The 20,003-nt window shown below is 36.2% G+C and overlaps 1 protein-coding gene across 18 annotated transcripts in view; it reads right to left on the bottom strand.

The window, feature by feature from the left end:
* Positions 1-20,003, bottom strand: part of HUWE1 (HECT, UBA and WWE domain containing E3 ubiquitin protein ligase 1) — a 165,086-nt gene that overhangs the window by 106,187 nt on the left and 38,896 nt on the right. For all 18 annotated transcript variants that reach the window (XM_081808807.1, XM_081808803.1, XM_081808815.1 and 15 more), the window contains one exon: positions 19,224-19,376. In XM_081808807.1, coding sequence (XP_081664933.1) covers positions 19,224-19,376 — 153 coding nt within the window. The remainder of the gene's footprint in view (positions 1-19,223; positions 19,377-20,003) is intronic.

Genomic DNA, 20,003 nt, shown 5'->3' with positions numbered 1-20,003 from the left:
AACTAATATAACACTGTATGTTAACTATAGTGGAATTAAAATTAAAGAAATAATAAAAAAGGAAACTACATATGAACAAATTGCCAACATATTGGATGACCTAGAAGAATTGGATAAATTCCTAGAATATCAATAGTGGATAATGAAGAAATAGAAAATCTGAACAGATCAATAATGAGTAAGATTAAATCAGTAATCAAAACATACCCAATACAGAAAAGCATAGGACCAGATGGTTTTCCTGGTACATTCACCAAACATTTAAAGAATTAATACCAATCCTTCTCAAATTCTTACCAAAAAGTTGAAGAGGCCAGACTTCCAAACTCATTTTAAGAGGCCAAAATTACCCTGATAGCAAAGCCAGATAAGGACACTACAAGAAAACTACAGGCCATCATCCCTGATAAATGAAGATGCAAAAACTGTCATCAAACTACTAGCAAACCAAATTGAAACAGCATATTAAAATGATCATACACAATTATCAAGTGGGATTAATCCTTGAGATGCAATCATTGTTCAACATATACAAGCCAATAAATATGATATAACACATTAATAGAGTTAAAGACAAAAATCATATGATGTCAATAGATGCTGAAAAAACATTTGACAAAAAGTCAATATCCTTTCAGGATAAAAACTCAAAAATGAGGTATAGAAGGAACACAGCTCAACGTTTTAATAAAGGCCATATGTGACAAGTCCATCGCTAACATCATACTCAAATGGTGAAAAGATGAAAGCTCTCCCTCTAAGATCCTGAACAAGACAAGGGTACCCACTCTTAACACTCCTATTCAATATAATACTGGAAGTCCTAGCCAGAACAATTAGGCAAGAAAAAAAATAAAAGGCATCCACTTGAGAAAGAGGTAAAACTGTCTTCATTTACAAATGATATTATCTTATGTATTAAAAAAACCCCTAAAAACCCCACCAAAAACTGTTAGAACTCATCAGTCACATTTCTATACATTAACAATAAACTATATGAAAAAGAAATTAAGAAAACAATCCTGGGGCGCTTGAGTGGCTCAGCTGGTTAAACGTCCAGCTCTTAATTTCAGCTCAGGTCATGATTCTCAGGGTTGTGAGATTGAGCCCGAGGGCGGCTCCGTGCTGGGTGTGTGTAGACTGCTTAGGATTCTCCCTCCCCCACTCCCTCTGCCCCTGCCCCTCCCCACCCCACCCTTCCTGCTCTCTCTCAAAAAAAGTTAAAAAAAGAAAACAATCCCATTTATAGTAGCACCAGAAACAGTAAAATACTTAGCAATAAATTTAACCAAGGTGAAAGACCTGTACATTGAAAACTATAAAACACTGATGAAAGAAATTAAAGACACAAATGGAAAGATATCCTGTGTTCATGAATCACAAGAATATTGTTAAAATGTCCATACAATCCAAGGGCCATCTACAGATTCATGTAATTGCTATTTAAAATTCCAATGACATTTTTTTCAGAGAAATAGGAAAAAAAATCCTCAAATTTATGAAACCACAAAAGACCCCAAATAGCTAACGCAATCTTGAGAAGGAACAGCAAAGCTAGAGGTATCACACTTCCTGATTTCAAACATTACAAAGCTAGAGTAATAAAAACAGTATGGTATTGATATAAACACAGACAAATTACACCAACAGAACAGAATCAAGAGCCCAGAAATAAACCCTCACATATATAGTCAACTAATATTTAAAAGGGAGCCAAGAATAATCAATGGGGAAAGCAGACTCTTTGATAAATGGTGCTGGGAAAACTGGGTAACAAAATGCAGAAAAATGGACTTTCTTTTACCACTCAAAAAATTGAACTTGAAATGGATTAAAGACCTCAACATGAGACCAGAAACTGTAAAACTACTAAAAGAAAACAGTAAAAGCTCCTTGACACTGGTCTTGGTACTTTTTTTGGATACCAAAAGTACAGGCAACAATGGCAAAAACAAGTGAGAGAACAGTAAAAGAATTCCTACAACTCAGTAATACACACAAAAAATGATTTAAAAAAAGGGCAGAGGAGTTAAGTAGACATTTTCCCAAAGAAGACATATAAATGGCCAACAGGTATACGAAACAGTGTTCAGTATCACTAATCATCAGGGAAATGCAAATCATAACCACAATGAGATATTGCCTCATATCTGTTAGAATCTAGACTATTATCAAAAAGACAAGAGATAACAAGTACTGGCTAAGATGTGGAGAAAAGGAGACCCTTGTGCACTGCTGGTAGGGATGTAAATTGGTATAGCTACTATGGAAAAATGCTATCCTCAAAAAATTAAAAATAGAACTACTATACGATCCAGCAATCCCAATTCTGGGTATATATCCAAAGGAAATGGTATCAGGACATCAAAGAGATATCTGCCCTCTCCTATTAACTGCAACATTATTCACACTAGACAACGTATGGTGACAAACTAAGTGTTCATCTATGGATGGATGGATGAAGAAGATCACACACACACACACACACACACACAGGAGTATTATTCAGCCATGAGAAAGAAGGAATTCCAGCCTTTACTGACAACACGGATGGATCTTGAGGGTATTCTACTAATTGAAATAAGTCAAGTCAGATAGAGAAAGACAATCACTATATCATATCACTTATATGTGGAATTTAAAAAAGCTGAACTCACAGAAACAGAACGGTGGTTGCCAGGGGCTAGGGCTTGGGGGAAATGGGAAGATGTTGGTCAAAGGGTACAAACTTCCAGCTATATAAGATCTAGGGATCTAATGTACAGCATGGTGACTACAGTTAACAATATTGTATTATATACTGTTGCTCAGAGTAAATATTAAATGTTCTCACCACAAAAAAGGAATGATAACTATGTGAGGTGATAATCCTAGTGTGGTAATCACTTTGTAATATGTAAGTGTATCAAATCAACATGTTGTAAACCTTAAATTTACACATTATATATCAATTATATCTCAATAAAGCTAGAAAAAAACAAACTATTCCTAAATCCAGATATTGGACTTAAGAGGCAAAGACTTTAAATCACTGATTTTAGATATGCTCAAAGGGCTAAAGGAAATCATACACAAAGAACTAAAGGGAAACCATGAGAATGGTTTCATCAAATATCAACAAAGAGATTATAAAAAAGGAAGCAAATAGAAAATACAGCACTGTAAAGCACAGTAACAGAAATGAAAATATTCACTTTTTGAGTGTTTCAACAAAGGATGTAAGCAGGGAGAAGAATCAATCAACTAACGTAATTAAATATACAGAACATCAGATGGTAATATGTGCTATAAAGAAAAATAAAGGGGGGGCGCCTGGGTGGCTCAGCCGTTAAGCGTCTGCCTTCGGCTCAGGTCATGGTCCCAGGGTCCTGGGATCGAGCCCCACATCGGGCTCCCTGCTCCACGGGAGGCCTGCTTCTCCCTCTCCCACTCCCCCTGCTTGTGTTCCCTCTCTCACTGTGTCTCTCTCTGTCAAATAAATAAATAAAATCTTTAAAAAAAAAAAGAAAAAGAAAAAGAAAGGCAAAAAGGGTGACAAGGAGTAGACAGTGTTCCAATTTTAAAACAGGATGTTAGGGAAGACCTTACAGAGATAGTGGTACTTAAGACTTAAGATGAGGGAGCAAGCCATAGAGACAACTGGGAACATAGCTGTGTAGAGGTCCTGCAGGAAGAGTATACCTAGCACTGTCCAGGAAAGGAAAGGGACCAGGTACATGGAATAGGCTAAGCCTAGGGGAAACAAATGGGAGGAAAGGTCAGAAGTTTGATATTGTACACATTACAACTATTAGATATCCAGTAGAGATTTTTGAGGCAGTAATTATATAAAAAAGCCCAGGGTGGAGCCCTGAGCCACTCTAACACTCAGAGGCTGAGCACAGGAGGGGGCAGTAGCCAAGAAGACATGGAAGGGCAGTTCTGGAAACTCAGGAGGACCAGGAGGTGGTTTAGAAGCCAAGACTATGGTCTAGTCTTTAAAAATTACATTTTCTTTTTTCCTAAAAAGTACTAAAGCGAATTTAACTATTATTTTTTAAATCTTTAAGTCAACACATTTTATTTTAATTCCAGTATAGTTAACATACAGTATTAAATTATTTTCAGGTGTACAATACAGTGATTCAACAATTCCATATATTATTCTGTTCTTATCAATTAGTGTACTCTTAATCCCCTTCACCTATTTCAAACCCACCTCCCCCCACCTCCCCTCAGGCAATCATCTGTTTGGTTTTTGGTTTGTCTTTTCCCCTTTGTTCATTTGTTTCTTAAATTCCACACGAATGAAATCATATGGTATTTGTCTTTCTCTGACTTATTTTGCTTAGCATTATACTCTTTAGGTCCATCCATGTTGATGCAAATGGCAAGATTTCATTCTTTTTATGGCTGAATATTATTCCATTGCTTATCCATTCATCTATCGATGGACAGGTGCTGTAGTCTGGCTACTGTAAATAATGCTGCAATTAACGTGGTGCATATATCCTCTCGAATTTGTGTTTTTGTATTCTTTGGGTAAATACCCAGTTATATGATTACTGGATCATATGGTAGTTCTATTTTAAAAATTACATTTTCAAAGAAATATTTAATGCTGTGAGAAGATACCATGGGTTATGTGGAGGGAAAAGCAGCATATGAAACACAATGCTATCAGTTATTTTTTGTACATGATGGTGACTGAAGACTGTTACTTCTTCTTTACAATTTTATGTACTTTATTACTTACAACACTAAATATGAATTACTTTTGTAAAAATTCTGAGACATGTATATTTGCAAGTAAATACTGGAAGGTGAAAAAAAAATCAACAAATCTGAAGCTAGGTTAATTGAGATCACCCAGCTGGAAGAGTAGAAAGAAGGAAAATTAAAAGTAAGTCTAAGAGATAACGTGGGACTCCATCAAGTGTACCAACATATGCATAATCAGAGTCCCAGAAAGAGGGGAGAAAGGGGAACAGAGAAATTATTTATAGAAATAATTGCCAAATCATCTCAAATTTGACCGAAGACATGATCTACAAATCCAATTCAAGGGAATCTTGAAGCAGCAAGAGCAAGAGAACTTGTTATGTACAAGCGATCCACAATAAGATCAATAGCTGATTTTTCATCAGAAACCATGGAGGTCAGGGTACAGTGGGAAGACATATTCAAAGTGCTAGAAGAAAAGAATTGCCAATCAAAAATTCTGGAGACGGGGCACCTGGGTGGCTCAGTCGTTAAGCGTCTGCCTTAGGCTCAGGTCATGATCCCAGAGTCCTGGGATCGAGCCCCACATCGGGCTCCCTGCTCAGCGGAAAGCCTACTTCTCCCTCTCCCACTCCCCCTGCTTGTGTTCCCTCTCTCACTGTGTCTCTCTCTGTCAAATAAATAAAATCTTTAAAAAAAAATGTAGGAGAAATTAAGAATTCCCAGATAAAAGCTGAGGGACCTTATTGCTGGTACACATGATTCAAAAAATGCTAATTGGAGTCCTTCAGGTTGAAATGAAAGGGCACAAGACAGTAACTTGACTCCATATGAAGAAATAAAAAAACAGTAATGTAGCTACATAGGTAAATTATAAAAGTCAGTATTAATATATTTTTATAGTTTTATAACCCCTCGTTTTCTGTGTTTTAAAAGACAACCATATAAAACAGTAACTATACATCTATACTGATGGGCACACAATGTATAAAGATGTAATTTGTGGCAACAACACAAAATGGGGGGAACAGAGCTATACAGGAGCAAAGTTTTTGTGTACTATTAAAACTAAGTATTAATTCAAACTAACTCTTCATTGCTCAAGTGTTAGTCTAATCCAAAGGGCAAATGTTTATAACTAGACAAAAGATAAACAAGGAAATAGAAGAACATTAAATCAACTAGACCTAACAGATAAATATACATAACAATCCACCCAACAACAGCAGAATACACATTCTTCTAAAGTATGTATAAAACATTCTCCCAGATAAGACCGTATGTTAGGCCACAAAACAAACTTCAAGAAATTTAAAAAGAATAAAATCATACAAAGTTATCTTCTCCAAGACAATGAAAAGAAATTAGAAATCCAAAACAGAAGGAAATCTGGAAAATTCACAGATATGTAAAAATTAAACAACACACTCCTAACAACCAATGGGTAAAAGAAGAAATCACAATGGAAATTAGAAAATTCCCCAAGATGAATGAAAATAAAAATATGACATACTAAAATTTATAGGATTCGCTGAAAGCAGTGCTTACAGGGAAATTCACAGCTGTAATTACCTACCTTCAAAAAAAGAAAGATCTAAAATCAGTAACCTAACTTTCTACCTTAAGGAACTAGGGAAAAAAGAGCAAACCAGACCCAAAGCAAACAGAAAGAAGGAAATGGTAATAATTAGAGCAGAGATAAATAAAACAGAAAATAGAGATATAATCAAGTAAACCAAATTTGGTTCTTTGGAAAAAAAAAAAAAGAACAAAAATAGACATGCCTTTACCTAGACTGACCAAAAAAAAAAAAAAAAAAAGTATGTTCTTGCTTTCCCTTGCTCTTTTTCAAATGTACATATAGATAGGAGGAACCAGTGAAAAGGGAAAGATTTAAGGCAGCTGGCTATTATGTTCATCTTCAACAGCTGGATCAAGCTACTCAATTTTTTTTGACTTTTATCTCAAAATTGAGCTTAGGTATAAAATTGAGAAAATGATGCTTACAGCATCTTTTTGATGATTAAATGAGACAAGAATGTGTAAATTACAAGGCCCAACATTAAGAACTTAATAAAAGCATTTGTTACCAAATATTGATGCACTAAAGATCTTCACTGTGGCATTATTTACAACAGAAAAACACTGAAAAATAACCCAAACAGTGAGAAATATTCTGTAAACGGAGATAATATGATGGCATAACTTCAGAGTATTTAAAATATTCACTTACAAAAGGTATAATGCCATTATTTTAATATCAATTTCTTCTCTGATGGTATTGGTTTCATTCCCCAAATGACTGCCCACCCCAAACAACATAAGAACATGTAGTTATACTTTCTTTGAATGCTTTTAGCTTCATGCTTTCAACACTCAACTTTTTAGACAAATTTTTTTTTTTAATTTTTTATTTATTTATTTGACAGAGAGAGAGATAGCGAGAGCAGGAACACAAGCAGGGGGAGTGGGAGAGGGAGAAGCAGGCTTCCTGCCGAGCAAGGAGCCCGATGTGGGACTCGATCCCAGAACCCTGGGATCATGACCTGAGCCGAAGGCAGACGCTTAATGACTGAGCCACCCAGGCGCCCCAACACTCAACTTTTTAATACATCTTAATTTTACTTTGATGAGGTAGAATCTAATTTAATTGCCCGTTAGCCAGTTCTTATAATATTATTTATTGAATAATTCCTTTTTCTGTTAATGTGAAATGTTGTCCTTATTATAAATTCAACTCCTACGTGTTGGATCTGTTTGTGTAAATGTTCAACTGAATTCCACTGTTACTACCATGCTACTTTAACTCCTACAGCTTTATTTAAAAAGTTTAATACCCAATAAGAAAAATACTTCCTCGTTACATTTTCTATTTTCTTGGCTATTCCCAGGACTTCTGGTGAAGAAACATGGAATTTGCTGATAACCATGAGGATAAAGGGTACAAACATTTGATGCCACATAGAAGAGACCAAGAATGAGACTGAGGATCAAACCAAGGATCTGAACCTGCAAGGCAGAATAAGCTTGAAAGGCTGTACACCTTCACAATTGTTTCTTTTGTTTCTTCTGTTGTCACAACTAATTGTTTTAGCATACTTCTATTATCTGTGTCACCAGAAAAATCTTTCCATCTTTTGTAATCTGATAAAAATAGAGCAGTGTGCTATTGACTAGAGAGGTGTGCTAAACTGGAATCCTTAAAAAAAACCATGTGCCAAACCAAACCTGATCCATGAAAGTCTGTGACACTGTGACATTTATGATATTACCATTATACTAAACACAAAGAAACATTTCTTACAAAATTATGCAAAGTTAATTGGGGAAAACACTAATGCTAGTACATTAAAATCATAAAATTATATATACTATGTGTTCAGTCATGTAAAGAAATATGCATAAAACAAAGACTAAGAAAATCTATCAAAATGCTAAGAATAGACACATGGTCATGATAAATTATCTTCTGTACATTTCTAAATTTTTTAAAATACTGAGCACATATTTTTATTATGAAGAAAAGTTTCTTTTGCAGCCAACAAGGTAAATCTATGGAATGTTTGAGATTCTAGGCTATTTATTAGGACTACTCAGAATAACTAGTTCTTTGTCCTTTTTATTATGCACATATATCTGCTTTCTCAACTACTATGTAAGCTTTATAAAGAAAAGAACATGTTTTATACTACATCCAGCACAGGGTTGGTCATATATTTCTTAAATGGTACCAACTGGAAGGTTTGGGTGTGGATTCAAGAGCTGCATCTCTGACTGACACACCCAGGTTTGGAATAAAAACCAAGCTATACAGCAACCCCTAACATCTAAGACAGTAACAGCAAATAATACATTTTACACTTCATCAGAGGATAAGAGCCCAAAGGCTTTTCCCAAAAATAATATAACTTCTGAATCTCACTATCCTCACCTACCTTGTAGTGTTATCATGATTCTAGCAATTAAGCAGACACCCAATAAATATTTTATCATCCATGCCATAGAGGCATATTTGACACCACCTCACTAGATGGGATTTGCTAAAGAATAAGTATTCAGACATCAGGAGAAAGGCTTGATGTTCTTTGACATGGAACTGTAAGAATTCAGTAAGATTTCATAACTTTACATAATAGGATAGACTAGACCAGTGGTTTATAAAGTGTGGTCCCTGGACCAGCAGCCTTAGTATCACCTAGAAATTTGTTAACAATGCACATTATTGGGGCACCTGGGTGGCTCAGTTGGTTGAATGTTTGCCTTCGGCTCAGGTCCTGATCCCGGGGTCCTGGGATTGAGGCCCACGTTGGGCTCCCTGCTCAGCCGGGAGTCTGCTTCTCCCTCTCCCCGCCCCCTGCTTGTGTTCACTCGCTCTCTCAAATAAATAAATCAAATCTTAAAAAAAAAAAAAAAAACCCAACAACAATGCACATTATCCGGCCTTGTCCCAGGCCTATTGAATCAGAAACGGGAGGGGAAAGGAGGTAAAGGGGTGTGAACAGGGGAGGAAGACCAATAATAAAATTACTCATACATGCTCAAGTTTGAGAACCAGTGTACTAGACCTTCACAAAACCAACTGGCTCAAAATGGATGAAAGACCTAAATGTGAGACAGGAATCCATCAAAATCCTAGAGGAGAATACAGGCAGCAACCTCTTTGACTTTGGTGACAGCAACTTCTTGTTAGACACATCTCCAAAGGCAAGGGAAACAAAAGCAAAAATGAACTACTGGGATAAAAAGCTTTTACACAGCAAAGGAAACAATCAACAAAACTAAAAGGCAACCTACGGAACAGGAGAAGATATTCACAAATGACAGAGAAAGGGCTAGTATCCAAAATCTATAAAGAACTTATCAAACTCAGGGCACCTGAGTGGCTCAGTCAGTTAAGCGTCTGCCTAAGGCTCAGGTCATAATCCCAGGGTTTTGGGATTGAGCCCCGCACCAGATTCCCTGCTTAGCTGGGAACCTGCTTCACCCTCTCCCTCTGCCCCTCCCCTCTTTGTGCTCTTTCTCTCAAATAAATAAATAAAATCTTAATTTTTTTTTTTATTTTTAAAGATTTTATTTGACACACAGAGAGAGAGAGAGCACAAGCAGGGGGAGCAGCAGACAGAGGGAGAAGGAGAAGCAGGCTCCCCACTGAGCTGGATGTGGGGCTCAATCCTAGGACCCTGGGATCATGACCTGAGCCGAAGGCAGACGCTTAACCGACTGAGCCACCCAGGCACCCCAAATAAATAAAATCTTAAAAAAAAACCTTATCAAAATTGGGGTGCCTGGGTGGCTCAGTTGGTTAGGCAACTGCCTTCGGCTCAGGTCATGATCCTGGAGTCCCAGGATCGAGTCCCACATCGGGCTCCCTGCTCAGCGGGGAGTCTGCTTCTTCTTCTGACCCTCTCCCCCCATGTGCTCTCTCTCTCAAATAAATAAATAAAATCTTAAAAAAAAAAAAACCTTATCAGACTCAAAACCCAAAGAACAAAAAATCTAGTCAAGAAATGGACAGAAGACATGAACAGACATTTCTCCAAAGACGACATACAAATAGCTAACAGACACATGAAGAAATGCTCAACATCACTCGGCATCAGGGAAATACAAATCAAAACCATTATGAGACACCACCTCACACCTGTCAGAATGGCTCAAATGAACAACTCAGGAAAAAAGAGATGTTGGCAAGGATGCGGAGAAAGGGGAACTCTCTTACACTGTTGGTGGGAATGCAAATTGGTGTAGCCACTCTGGAAAACAGTATGGAGGTTCCTCAAGACATTAAAAATAGAGCTATCCTCCCATCCAGCAATTGCACTACTGGGTATTTACCCAAAGGAAACAAACGTTGTGATCTGGAGGGGCATCTGCACCTCAATGTTTATAGCAGCAATGTCTACAATAGCCAAACTATGGAAAGAGCCCAGATGTCCATCAACAGATGAATGGGTAAAGAAGTTGTGGTACATATATATACTGGAATATTAGCCATTAAAAAGAATGAAATATTGCCATTTGCAAGATGTGGATGAAACTAGAGGGTATTATGCTAAGCGAAATAAGTCAGTCACAGAAAGACAAACACCATATGATTTCACTCATGTGGAATTTAAGAAACAAAACAGATGAACATAGGGGAAGGGAAGGAAAAATAAGATAAAAACAGAGAGGGAGGCAAACCATAAGAGACTCTTAACTATAGTAAACAAACTGAGGGCTGCTAGCGGGGAGGTGGGTGGTGGGATGGGGTAATTGGGCGATCAGCATTAAGGAGGGCACTTGAAGTAATAAGCACTGGGTGTTATATGCAACTGATGAATCACCAAATTCTACCCCTGAAACTGATAATACACTGTATGTTAACTAAAAATTCAATTTAGGGCACCTGGGTGGCTCAGTTGGTTAAGCCACTGCCTTCGGCTCGGGTCATGATGCTGGAGTCCCAGGATAGAGTCCCACATCGGGCTCTCTGCTCAGCGGGGGGGGGGGGGTCTGCTTCTCCCTATGACCCTACCCCCTCTCATGCTCTCTCAAATAAATAAAATCTTTAAAAAAAAAAATAAAACAACAACAACAAACCAACTGGCTTTTAACAATTCAGTAAGTCTTGGAGAACTTTCTCTACATTTGCAGTTAACCAACCACTACTCATATTCACAACTGGCCCACATCACTGGGTTAAGGGAGTCACTAAAAAACTATCATGAGAAAAGATACACATACAAAGTCATTTTTCATGAAGATCAAAACATGATGTTCAACATTTTTTCTAGAAGCCATTTACCTTTTTTTGAACCATTTTTTGAAAATATGTACATAAACACAATAAATAAAAACATCACAAAGATTTGGGGGAAAATACTTTAAACAGAGACAAAGGGCTAATATCTCCAACAGAGCTTTTATAGAAAAACACTAAACCAAGAGAAAAATAGGCAAATGAACAGACAATCCACAAGAGCAAATCCTAATAGCCAAACATGAAAAGATGCTCAAATTCACTATTCATCAGGTAAGGACCAATTAAAGTAAGGTGGAGATTACTGGGACTCTTACACAGAATCAAAATTATCAGTAAGTAAGGGCATATATATAAGATTGCTTAACGTAGCAATCATTGTTCATAATAGGAAAAAAAAGAATATGCATTAATAGGGAAATAGTTGAATAAATTATGGAACATTCAAACTATGGAATTATGATGTAGCCATTAAAACAATGACATAGTTATACAAGTGATTTAGTGAATTTTTTACAAACCATTAAATAAGAAAACTGAGATGCAAAAATGTCCTGCCTCTGTAATTCAAAGACAAAAATACCCAAAACATGTCAATATAATATAAAGATAAAAATACATACACAAGGATACATTTTAGGTTGTGGGAAGATGACCAAGAGAAAAAAAAGACTACACCAAAAAAAACCCCAAACATGTGGCAATATGTATTTATGCAAAATAATGTATATATACAGTTTTTAAATAAAGTAAATATAAAAGGGATTTATCATGTAGTTTATGTGCTGACAACCATCTTCAACGATAGCTTCCATTTATTATGTGCTTTCAATGTGATCAGCATTAAACCTAGGAATTTTATGATTCATTTAGTTTACACCTAAAAACTATGAGGTAGATACCATAATCCCCAATTTACAGATATATAAACTGAGATTAATTTGATCTGTTGACAGAATTAGATCCTTCTAAACCCAAGTTCTTAACCACATGCAAGTGAATACATGTAATTGTTGCACAGGGCACGGATGACAAAAAGAATTCAGATTCAGGAAGCAGTCTAAAAAACGAAGAGACATGAACCAAAATGTCTATTGAAGACCACTGTTATAAGAACTGTCACATTTCAAAAGAAGATGTAGGAGAAAGCAACCCACGTCAACAAGTTACATTTTTGAGAAAAATTAAGTTTTAAAATTTTAATAAGAGAGTTTGAATAATTGTAGTTACCACTACTAAACACCTAGCATATTATGTCTTATCCCTTGAAAATCTTAAGATGCTTTTATTTGTAATAACAAAGCATCAAGCACATAATACAGTAACAAAAGCTGCAATGTATTGCACCCATCAAGATTGTAAATTGTCTGGGACTTAAAAGTCAACCTTCCATCTACAGTCTTTATGTTAGCCCAATTCAGAGGAAAAAGGGAGCACAAGGGTCATACAAGGTAAAAGGAGTCCAAAATGCTTTCTATGGTTTTAGTTACCCACAGTCAACAGCAGTCTGAAAGATGATCCTCCTGACATATTGTCAGATGGTCAAAAGCAGACCAAGGCTGTATCATGATGACTACATGACAATGCCTAGTCGTTCACCTCACTTCATCACATAGGCATTTTATCATATCATAAGATGAAAAGTGAATGCAGTACAATAAATTATTTTCAGAGAAACCATATTCATGTAACAATACAGTATACTGTAACAACTTTTGTTACAGTATAGATAATCAAATAACCTCAAAGTGGGGTGCTATGATCCGACAAAATATTAATTCTGATAGGTGCTGTTATGGCTCTACACAAAACACCAAATTTACTAGAGTACTCTTCTTCCATCTCTAAATGTAAACCTTGTTCTGAAATGTGAAAACCATTCAATATGGCTAGAAAGGTTATGGTTCATATAAGCAAATAGATCAGGTTTCAAACCCCAAATCACTGCCTGATTATGGGAATTATAAGCAAATCACTTCACCTTGCTTAATATCATACTCTTCATCTGTAAAATGAGGGTAAGAATTCCTACTCTCAGAGTATTAAGGGGATTACATATAGTAGGTATTAAATTAGGTAACAACTATAGCACAAACAATGGAATGTTACAGTCATTAAAAATACATCTACAAAGTCATTACAAATTCTCACATTTAATTATAAAATATATAATACATTATAGCTATAAAACATTTAAAGTACAGAATACAAAAAGTGAAACTCACCCATCATCTTTTCCCCCAACTTAATTCTCTAAGCTTACAATTAAGATATGTAACTTTCTGTACTTCATTAATATAGTTTTACTTTTGGACTTCTAAAAAACCATAAATGGGGATCTTCAACTAACTTTTCTTGCTGAGATCCTTTCATCGAGGAGCTCTTTTAGGGTCATACATAGGCTTATACCTTGTTAAATATGATATTTCAAAATTTTTTCCCAAACAATGGTGCAGTGAGAATACCTAAGCATAATTTTTATGCACACTTGAATATATTTCTAACATAATTTCCTTAAATTAGAACTACTGGATGAAATAAAATGTATACATTTTAAAATTAAAGGTGCGGCCAAATAACCCTACAGCAGGGCATTTTTACACCAACAGTTTATAAGTACCTGTTTCCCCACAACCTAGCCAATTGTAGATAATATTGACAATCTAATGGTAAAAAATGATCTCACATAATGTACATTTCCCCATTATTCCTAGTGTAATCTTTTCATGTTTTCTTGACCAAGTTTAAAAATTATTTCATATTCCTTTATGAATTATCTGTCCATATACTTTCGATGTTTTCCTACTGGGTTATTTACATTTTTAAGGATTTGTAAAAGCTGTTTACATAACGTGTTACTCCTTTGTTGTACACAGTGCAAATACTTTTTCCCAGTTTAAGAAGTCATCTGCCTTTTCTTTATAACTATTATTTTTACATAAAATCTGTCAATTTTTAAAATGGCTTATAGGTTTCCTGACTTAGGAAATCCTTCCTCATGAAAGATGTTAAAGAGCTGCCTATATTTACTTCTAAATACGTTTGTAGGATTTATGTGAATAGTGTAAAGAAATGATCTAAACACATTTTCCTTCAAATAGTCAATTGTCCCATTTTTCTTTATAAACAACACGATGCTTACTATTTCATTCTGCAGACATATTTGTCTGTTCCTATGCCAATTAAAAAAACTTAAAACATATTGAATAACGCATGCTTGCAATCACTCTTTTGCTCCCACAAGTTATCTGTATGTGTACCAAGCCAGGTGTTTGTCTCTAAACTCATTTATGTCAGTTGTATATATTATAAGTAAGTTAAAATATTATACAGAACAATGATTTAAACTGAAAAGGGAACTATTTTTATAAAAACTAATCTGAATATTTGGCAAAGGCTAAAAAGGCAAGATGTTAAAATAAAAAGTGTTAAATTAGGGAAAAGAGATTCGGGATAAATTATAATTTCTAATTCTGTATTCAGGTTCCTTTACAAACTGAAGTCTTTACACCGTTGTTGCTCTACTTTAAAGAAATCAGAGATGATAGTTGTAGTTTATGTAAGTAAGAGAACAGACTATTTCTGACTCAAAGTAGTGTCTGTGGCCTTACATTAGAAAAATAGGAAAAAGAATTGACATTTGTGTTTCAGTTTTTAAAAAGTGGTATGTACTGGGGCACCTAAGTGGCTAGTCAGTTAAGCGTCAGACTCTTGATTTTGGCTCAGGTCATGATTTCAGAGTCATGGGCTCTGCGCTCAGTCTGGAGTCTGCCTGAGATTCTCCCTCCCTCTGCCCCCTTTACAACCCCAACCCCTGGGCTCACACTCCTCTCTAAAAATAAAATCTTTTTATTTTTTTTTTATTTTTAAAGATTTTATTTATTTGCGAGAGACAGAATGAGAGACAGAGAGCATGAGAGGGAGGAGGGTCAGAGGGAGAAGCAGACTCCCCGCCGAGCAGGGAGCCCGATGTGGGACTCGATCCCGGGACTCCAGGATCATGACCTGAGCCGAAGGCAGTCGCTTAACCAACTGAGCCACCCAGGCGCCCCAAATAAAATCTTTTTAAAAAGTGGTACGTAATGACATTTTTAAAAAGATCTGCTTTAACATTTTAACAATAACTAACCTAACAACTATTGACCCTAATTTGATCAAAGAGGGCTTCTACTATATTGTGTCTTCCCATGCAAAAAATGGTATCATCTGTCTCTGCTCACAAATTTAGATCATCTTTTAATCTGTAAATAAAGGTTTAGTTTTGTTCTAACAGATCTTAAATACTGCTGGTTACCTTTATTTTCTTTTACTTATTTATGTAAACCATCTGTCTGATTATTGCTCATTCACATTCCTTTCTCCTTGCCAAAGGCAACACTTTTCACTTCTTATATCTATAATTTTCTTCAAAACTTTATGTTGCTCTGTGTGTACATTTTTAAGTTTCAGAAATGGTACTGAGCAATAAACATTTTTAACCACCCCCCAGCATTATTTTTAAAAGCTACTGATGCTACATGTACTATTTGGTTCACTGCTTCTAACTGCTACATATTCCATAATATGCATGCAGCACATTTTACTTATCCAATCTACTAACTGCCACAATGATGCAGTATTTTCCCAGATGTTACCTTATGGAATAATGTGAAATCATCTTTGGGATATATACCCAGGAGTACCAGTCAAGGGTTCCTATAGCCTCACATATGCCTGCTAACACTTACCATTACATAGTTTTCTAATTTGTTAATCTGATAGTTTTATAAGCTGTATTTCTCTAATTACTGAGTTTCCAACATCTATTAATGTGCTGAATTCCCTGGTCTGTGAATTATCTATCTATAGCCTCTGTTTATCCTGGTTAATTTGGAGGTGTTCCTTAAATATACTACAATGACAAAGTCCCTTGACAGTTTTTTAAAAAGATTTATTTATTTATTTTAGGGGGAAAGGGACAGAGGGAGAGAGAGAGTGTCTCATGCAGACTCCACACTGAGTGCAGAGCCCAACATGGGGCTCGATCCCATGACCCTGAGATCACAACCTAAACCAAACCCAAGAGTCGGACGCTCAACTGACTGTGCCACCGCGGCACACCACCCTTGACAGTTTTAAAACATGGCTAAACACTTATCCATCTATCACTACTCTGTTTTTTATTGTTGTACACAGGCCAGCTGATATTCCACCAATTGTTCGAATGTGGTATTGGTCCATGACAAAATGAGTTTGCACCAGAATGTTAGTCAACCATATCAGTAAGTACACTGTTTATTCCAACTGATGTTTTTCTTGTTCAAGGAAGCAGTGTGCTGATTTACATTCCAATGTGAGTGCCTATACTGCAGTGAGTTATGATGTTTTTCAATGAAAGGGAAGTCTTAATTTTGTAATTTTTACTATAAGATTTATGCTTTGGGTTTTTTAAGAGTTCCTTCACTACCAGTAAATCACAATATAACCTTCTCCATTACCTTCTCTTAATGTATGGTTTTATAAACCGTTATGGCTTATTTTAGTGTACTCGCTGATACCGTGAATAGGGTCTTTTTTCTTAAATCATCTAACTGGTTATTACTAATGTATAGAGGAAATATTTGTTTCTGTATAGTGATCATTTACTTGGCTACCTCACTATACTTTTATTAGTTCTAATAATTTTATACTGTCTCCCCAGAAAACCAAAAGCCTCAATCCTATCACCTTCAAATAGTAATAAGTTTTTTTTAAGACTTTATTTGTTTGAGAGAGAGAACACACACGAGCGGGGGGAAAGGCAGAGGAAGAGAGAAACAGGCTCCCTGCTGAGTAGGGAGCATGATGCGGGGCTGGATCCCAATACCCTGGAATCATGCCTTAGCCGAAGGCAGACACGTAACTGACTGAGCCACAGGCGCCCCAAGTTTTCTCTTTTAATACGTATCCTTCATTTCTTCCTTTTCTCTTGTATTTGTTAGGACCTCTACTATAAATTTAAGTGGCAAAAGTAATAGCATTTTTGTGTGACTTTTGAATTCAATGGAGATGCTTCAGTTTTTCCATTATGACTTCCGGTAGATGATTTATAAATTTAAATTTTGTCTTCCTAGCTTTCTAAGAGTTTATATTAGTTTTAATTAATGTGCTGAATTTTATCCAATGCTTTTGAAGCATCTATTGAAATATGGCTTCTTTTTCCTCTTACTGTTACTTGGAGAGCCAATACTGAACTGTCTTACATTTTTTAATAACATGAGAAAATTATGTTAACAGAATAGGTCGCACATCTGTATATACATATTTGCAAATACAATTAGAAAATATACTCAAATTTTGAAGGAAGCTCCATCTGGATGAATTAAAGGTGATTAATATTCTCTTTATACTTTTCTGTATATCCCAGAATTTTCACAATACAGATTATATATTATATCTTTCAAAAATGATTTTTAAGGAGGGGTGCCTAGGTGGTGCAGTCGGTTGAGCATCCAACTCTTGGTTTCAGCTCAGGTTGTGATCTCAGGGTCGTGAGACTGAGCCCTGCGTGGGGCTCTGCACTCAGTGTGGAGTATGCTTGAGACTCTCTCTTCTGCCTCTGCTCCTCCACCCCCACCCCTGGCTCTCTCTCCCTCTCTAAAATAAATAAATAGATTTTTTTGGGGGGGCGGGAAGATTTTTAAGGAATCATGTACCTAAAAATAGCCTGAAACTTGAGTTATATTATTTATGATGTAATCATTAATTGGCTTTTAAAAAGTCAGCCTTACCAAATTTTTTTTTTTTTTTTTTAAAGATTTTATTTATTTGAGAGAGAGAGCCACAAGCAGGGGGAGTGGCAGGCAGAGGGAGAGGGAAAAACAGGCTCCCTGCTGAGCAGAGTACGTGGGGTTTGATCCCAGGACCCTGGGATCATGACCTGAGCTGAAGGCAGTCGCTTAACTGACTGAACCACCAGGCACCCCTCAATTTTCTTCTAAGAAAGCTTTCTAGCAAAGCTTTCTACCTCTCTCAAACCCTAAGTACATATGATCAATTTGTCTCTAGGAACACTGGACAATAGTTTGGTTGAGTTACTTTTATATGAGAGTGGTTTTTTTTTTTTTTTGCCTTCAATTATAATTACTACCATCACAAACCAATTACTGAGCATAGCACTAAGTACCCTACATTTCATTTTATTCTGAAACTACTCTTAAGGTAGATCTACTAAATTCCCAGAGAAAACTGGTATCAGAGCTAATAAGCAGGGACAAGACTCAAATCCAGATTGCACCCTACTTCCTTCCTAAGTAGAATCTGATTATGAACTTTCTTTCTAGAAAAGCTGTTGCCATTTTTTTTTAAAGTCTTTTTTTTTTTTAATTTTTTTTTTAAATTTATTTATTCATGAAAGTCAGAGAGAGAGAGAGAGGCAGAGGCAGAGGGAGAGAAGCAGGCTCCCCGCCTAGCAGGGAGCCCGATGCGGGACTCGATCCCAGGACCCTGGGATCATGACCTGAGCCGAAGGCAGACGCTTAACCATCTGAGCCACCCAGGCGCCCCAAGCTGTTGCCATTTTTGAACAGAGTGATTCTGCTTTGTGAGTAGAGATTCATGAAATCCCTCAAAATTGCTTCGTAACAACTGAGAATACTTCTTAGGTTTTGGTGGGAACTTAGTTAAGGGGCCCCCATAATTCTATTCATTTAGGCCAGTAAACTTAGGGATAGTAATCCATTTTGACAATGTAAAAAACACCTGTGAAAAGGAACTATATGGTCCAATTTTTGTGCTCTTCCACTCTTTACCCATGACTCACCTCTGCCAAGTGTTGTAGCCGGGTTAGCAGTGGGGTTCTCTTGTCAGATCCAAGGCGTGTGATATAGTTTGATCTTTTGCTAAATACATAGAGAAGATTAAGGACTGCCAGCACCACTTGCATATCAGAGGAAGCCAATAAAGTTGTCAAATGCTACAGGGAACAAAAAGGGCAAGATTATGGTATCGGGCACACTAGGCCTTGAAAACTTAAAATGCCTATGTAGTAATAGATTTGTTCATATACACAAAACTATCAAGAAGTTTAATACAAAAAACTATTTATGAATATCTGAGCACCTACAACATGCAACCTTGTCCCCAAGCAGCTTATAATCTGGCAGCAAGCCAGAAAGTCCAAGTTTTTAAAAAAAAAAAAAAGAAAAGAAAAGAAAAAGTGAGCAGCAGCTCAAAATTGCACAGGTGTCCCCACGGGAAAAAACAGATTACAAAAGAGACAAATGTGGTATTTTAATACAAAGTGGAACTTAAGAACATTAAGTCTCAACTAGACTAAAAGTATTGTGAAAGAAAGGTAATTTTATGCTCCTTCTGTATCCTTTGACAAATATAAAATTGGAACTAATTAAAATGCAGGGTCCTCCATATAGAAGCTAAAGATAGCAACAACAGCTGGTGGCATTTATGACTGTTACAGTATAGCGTATGTAACAGTAATCCAAAAGTGACTAGATTTTTTAATAAAATCAAAGTTCATCAATATATTGAAGCATTTGGTCAGTGTTAAAATCATTATGTCATTTAGTTGGCAAGAAACCTA

Source organism: Leptonychotes weddellii, chromosome X (assembly GCF_054177405.1).
Source record: "Leptonychotes weddellii isolate Sample4059 chromosome X, ASM5417740v2, whole genome shotgun sequence".
NCBI lineage: Eukaryota > Metazoa > Chordata > Mammalia > Carnivora > Phocidae > Leptonychotes > Leptonychotes weddellii.
The sequence above is the reverse complement of the archived record's forward strand: the minus strand, read 5'-3'. Positions and strand labels throughout refer to the sequence as shown.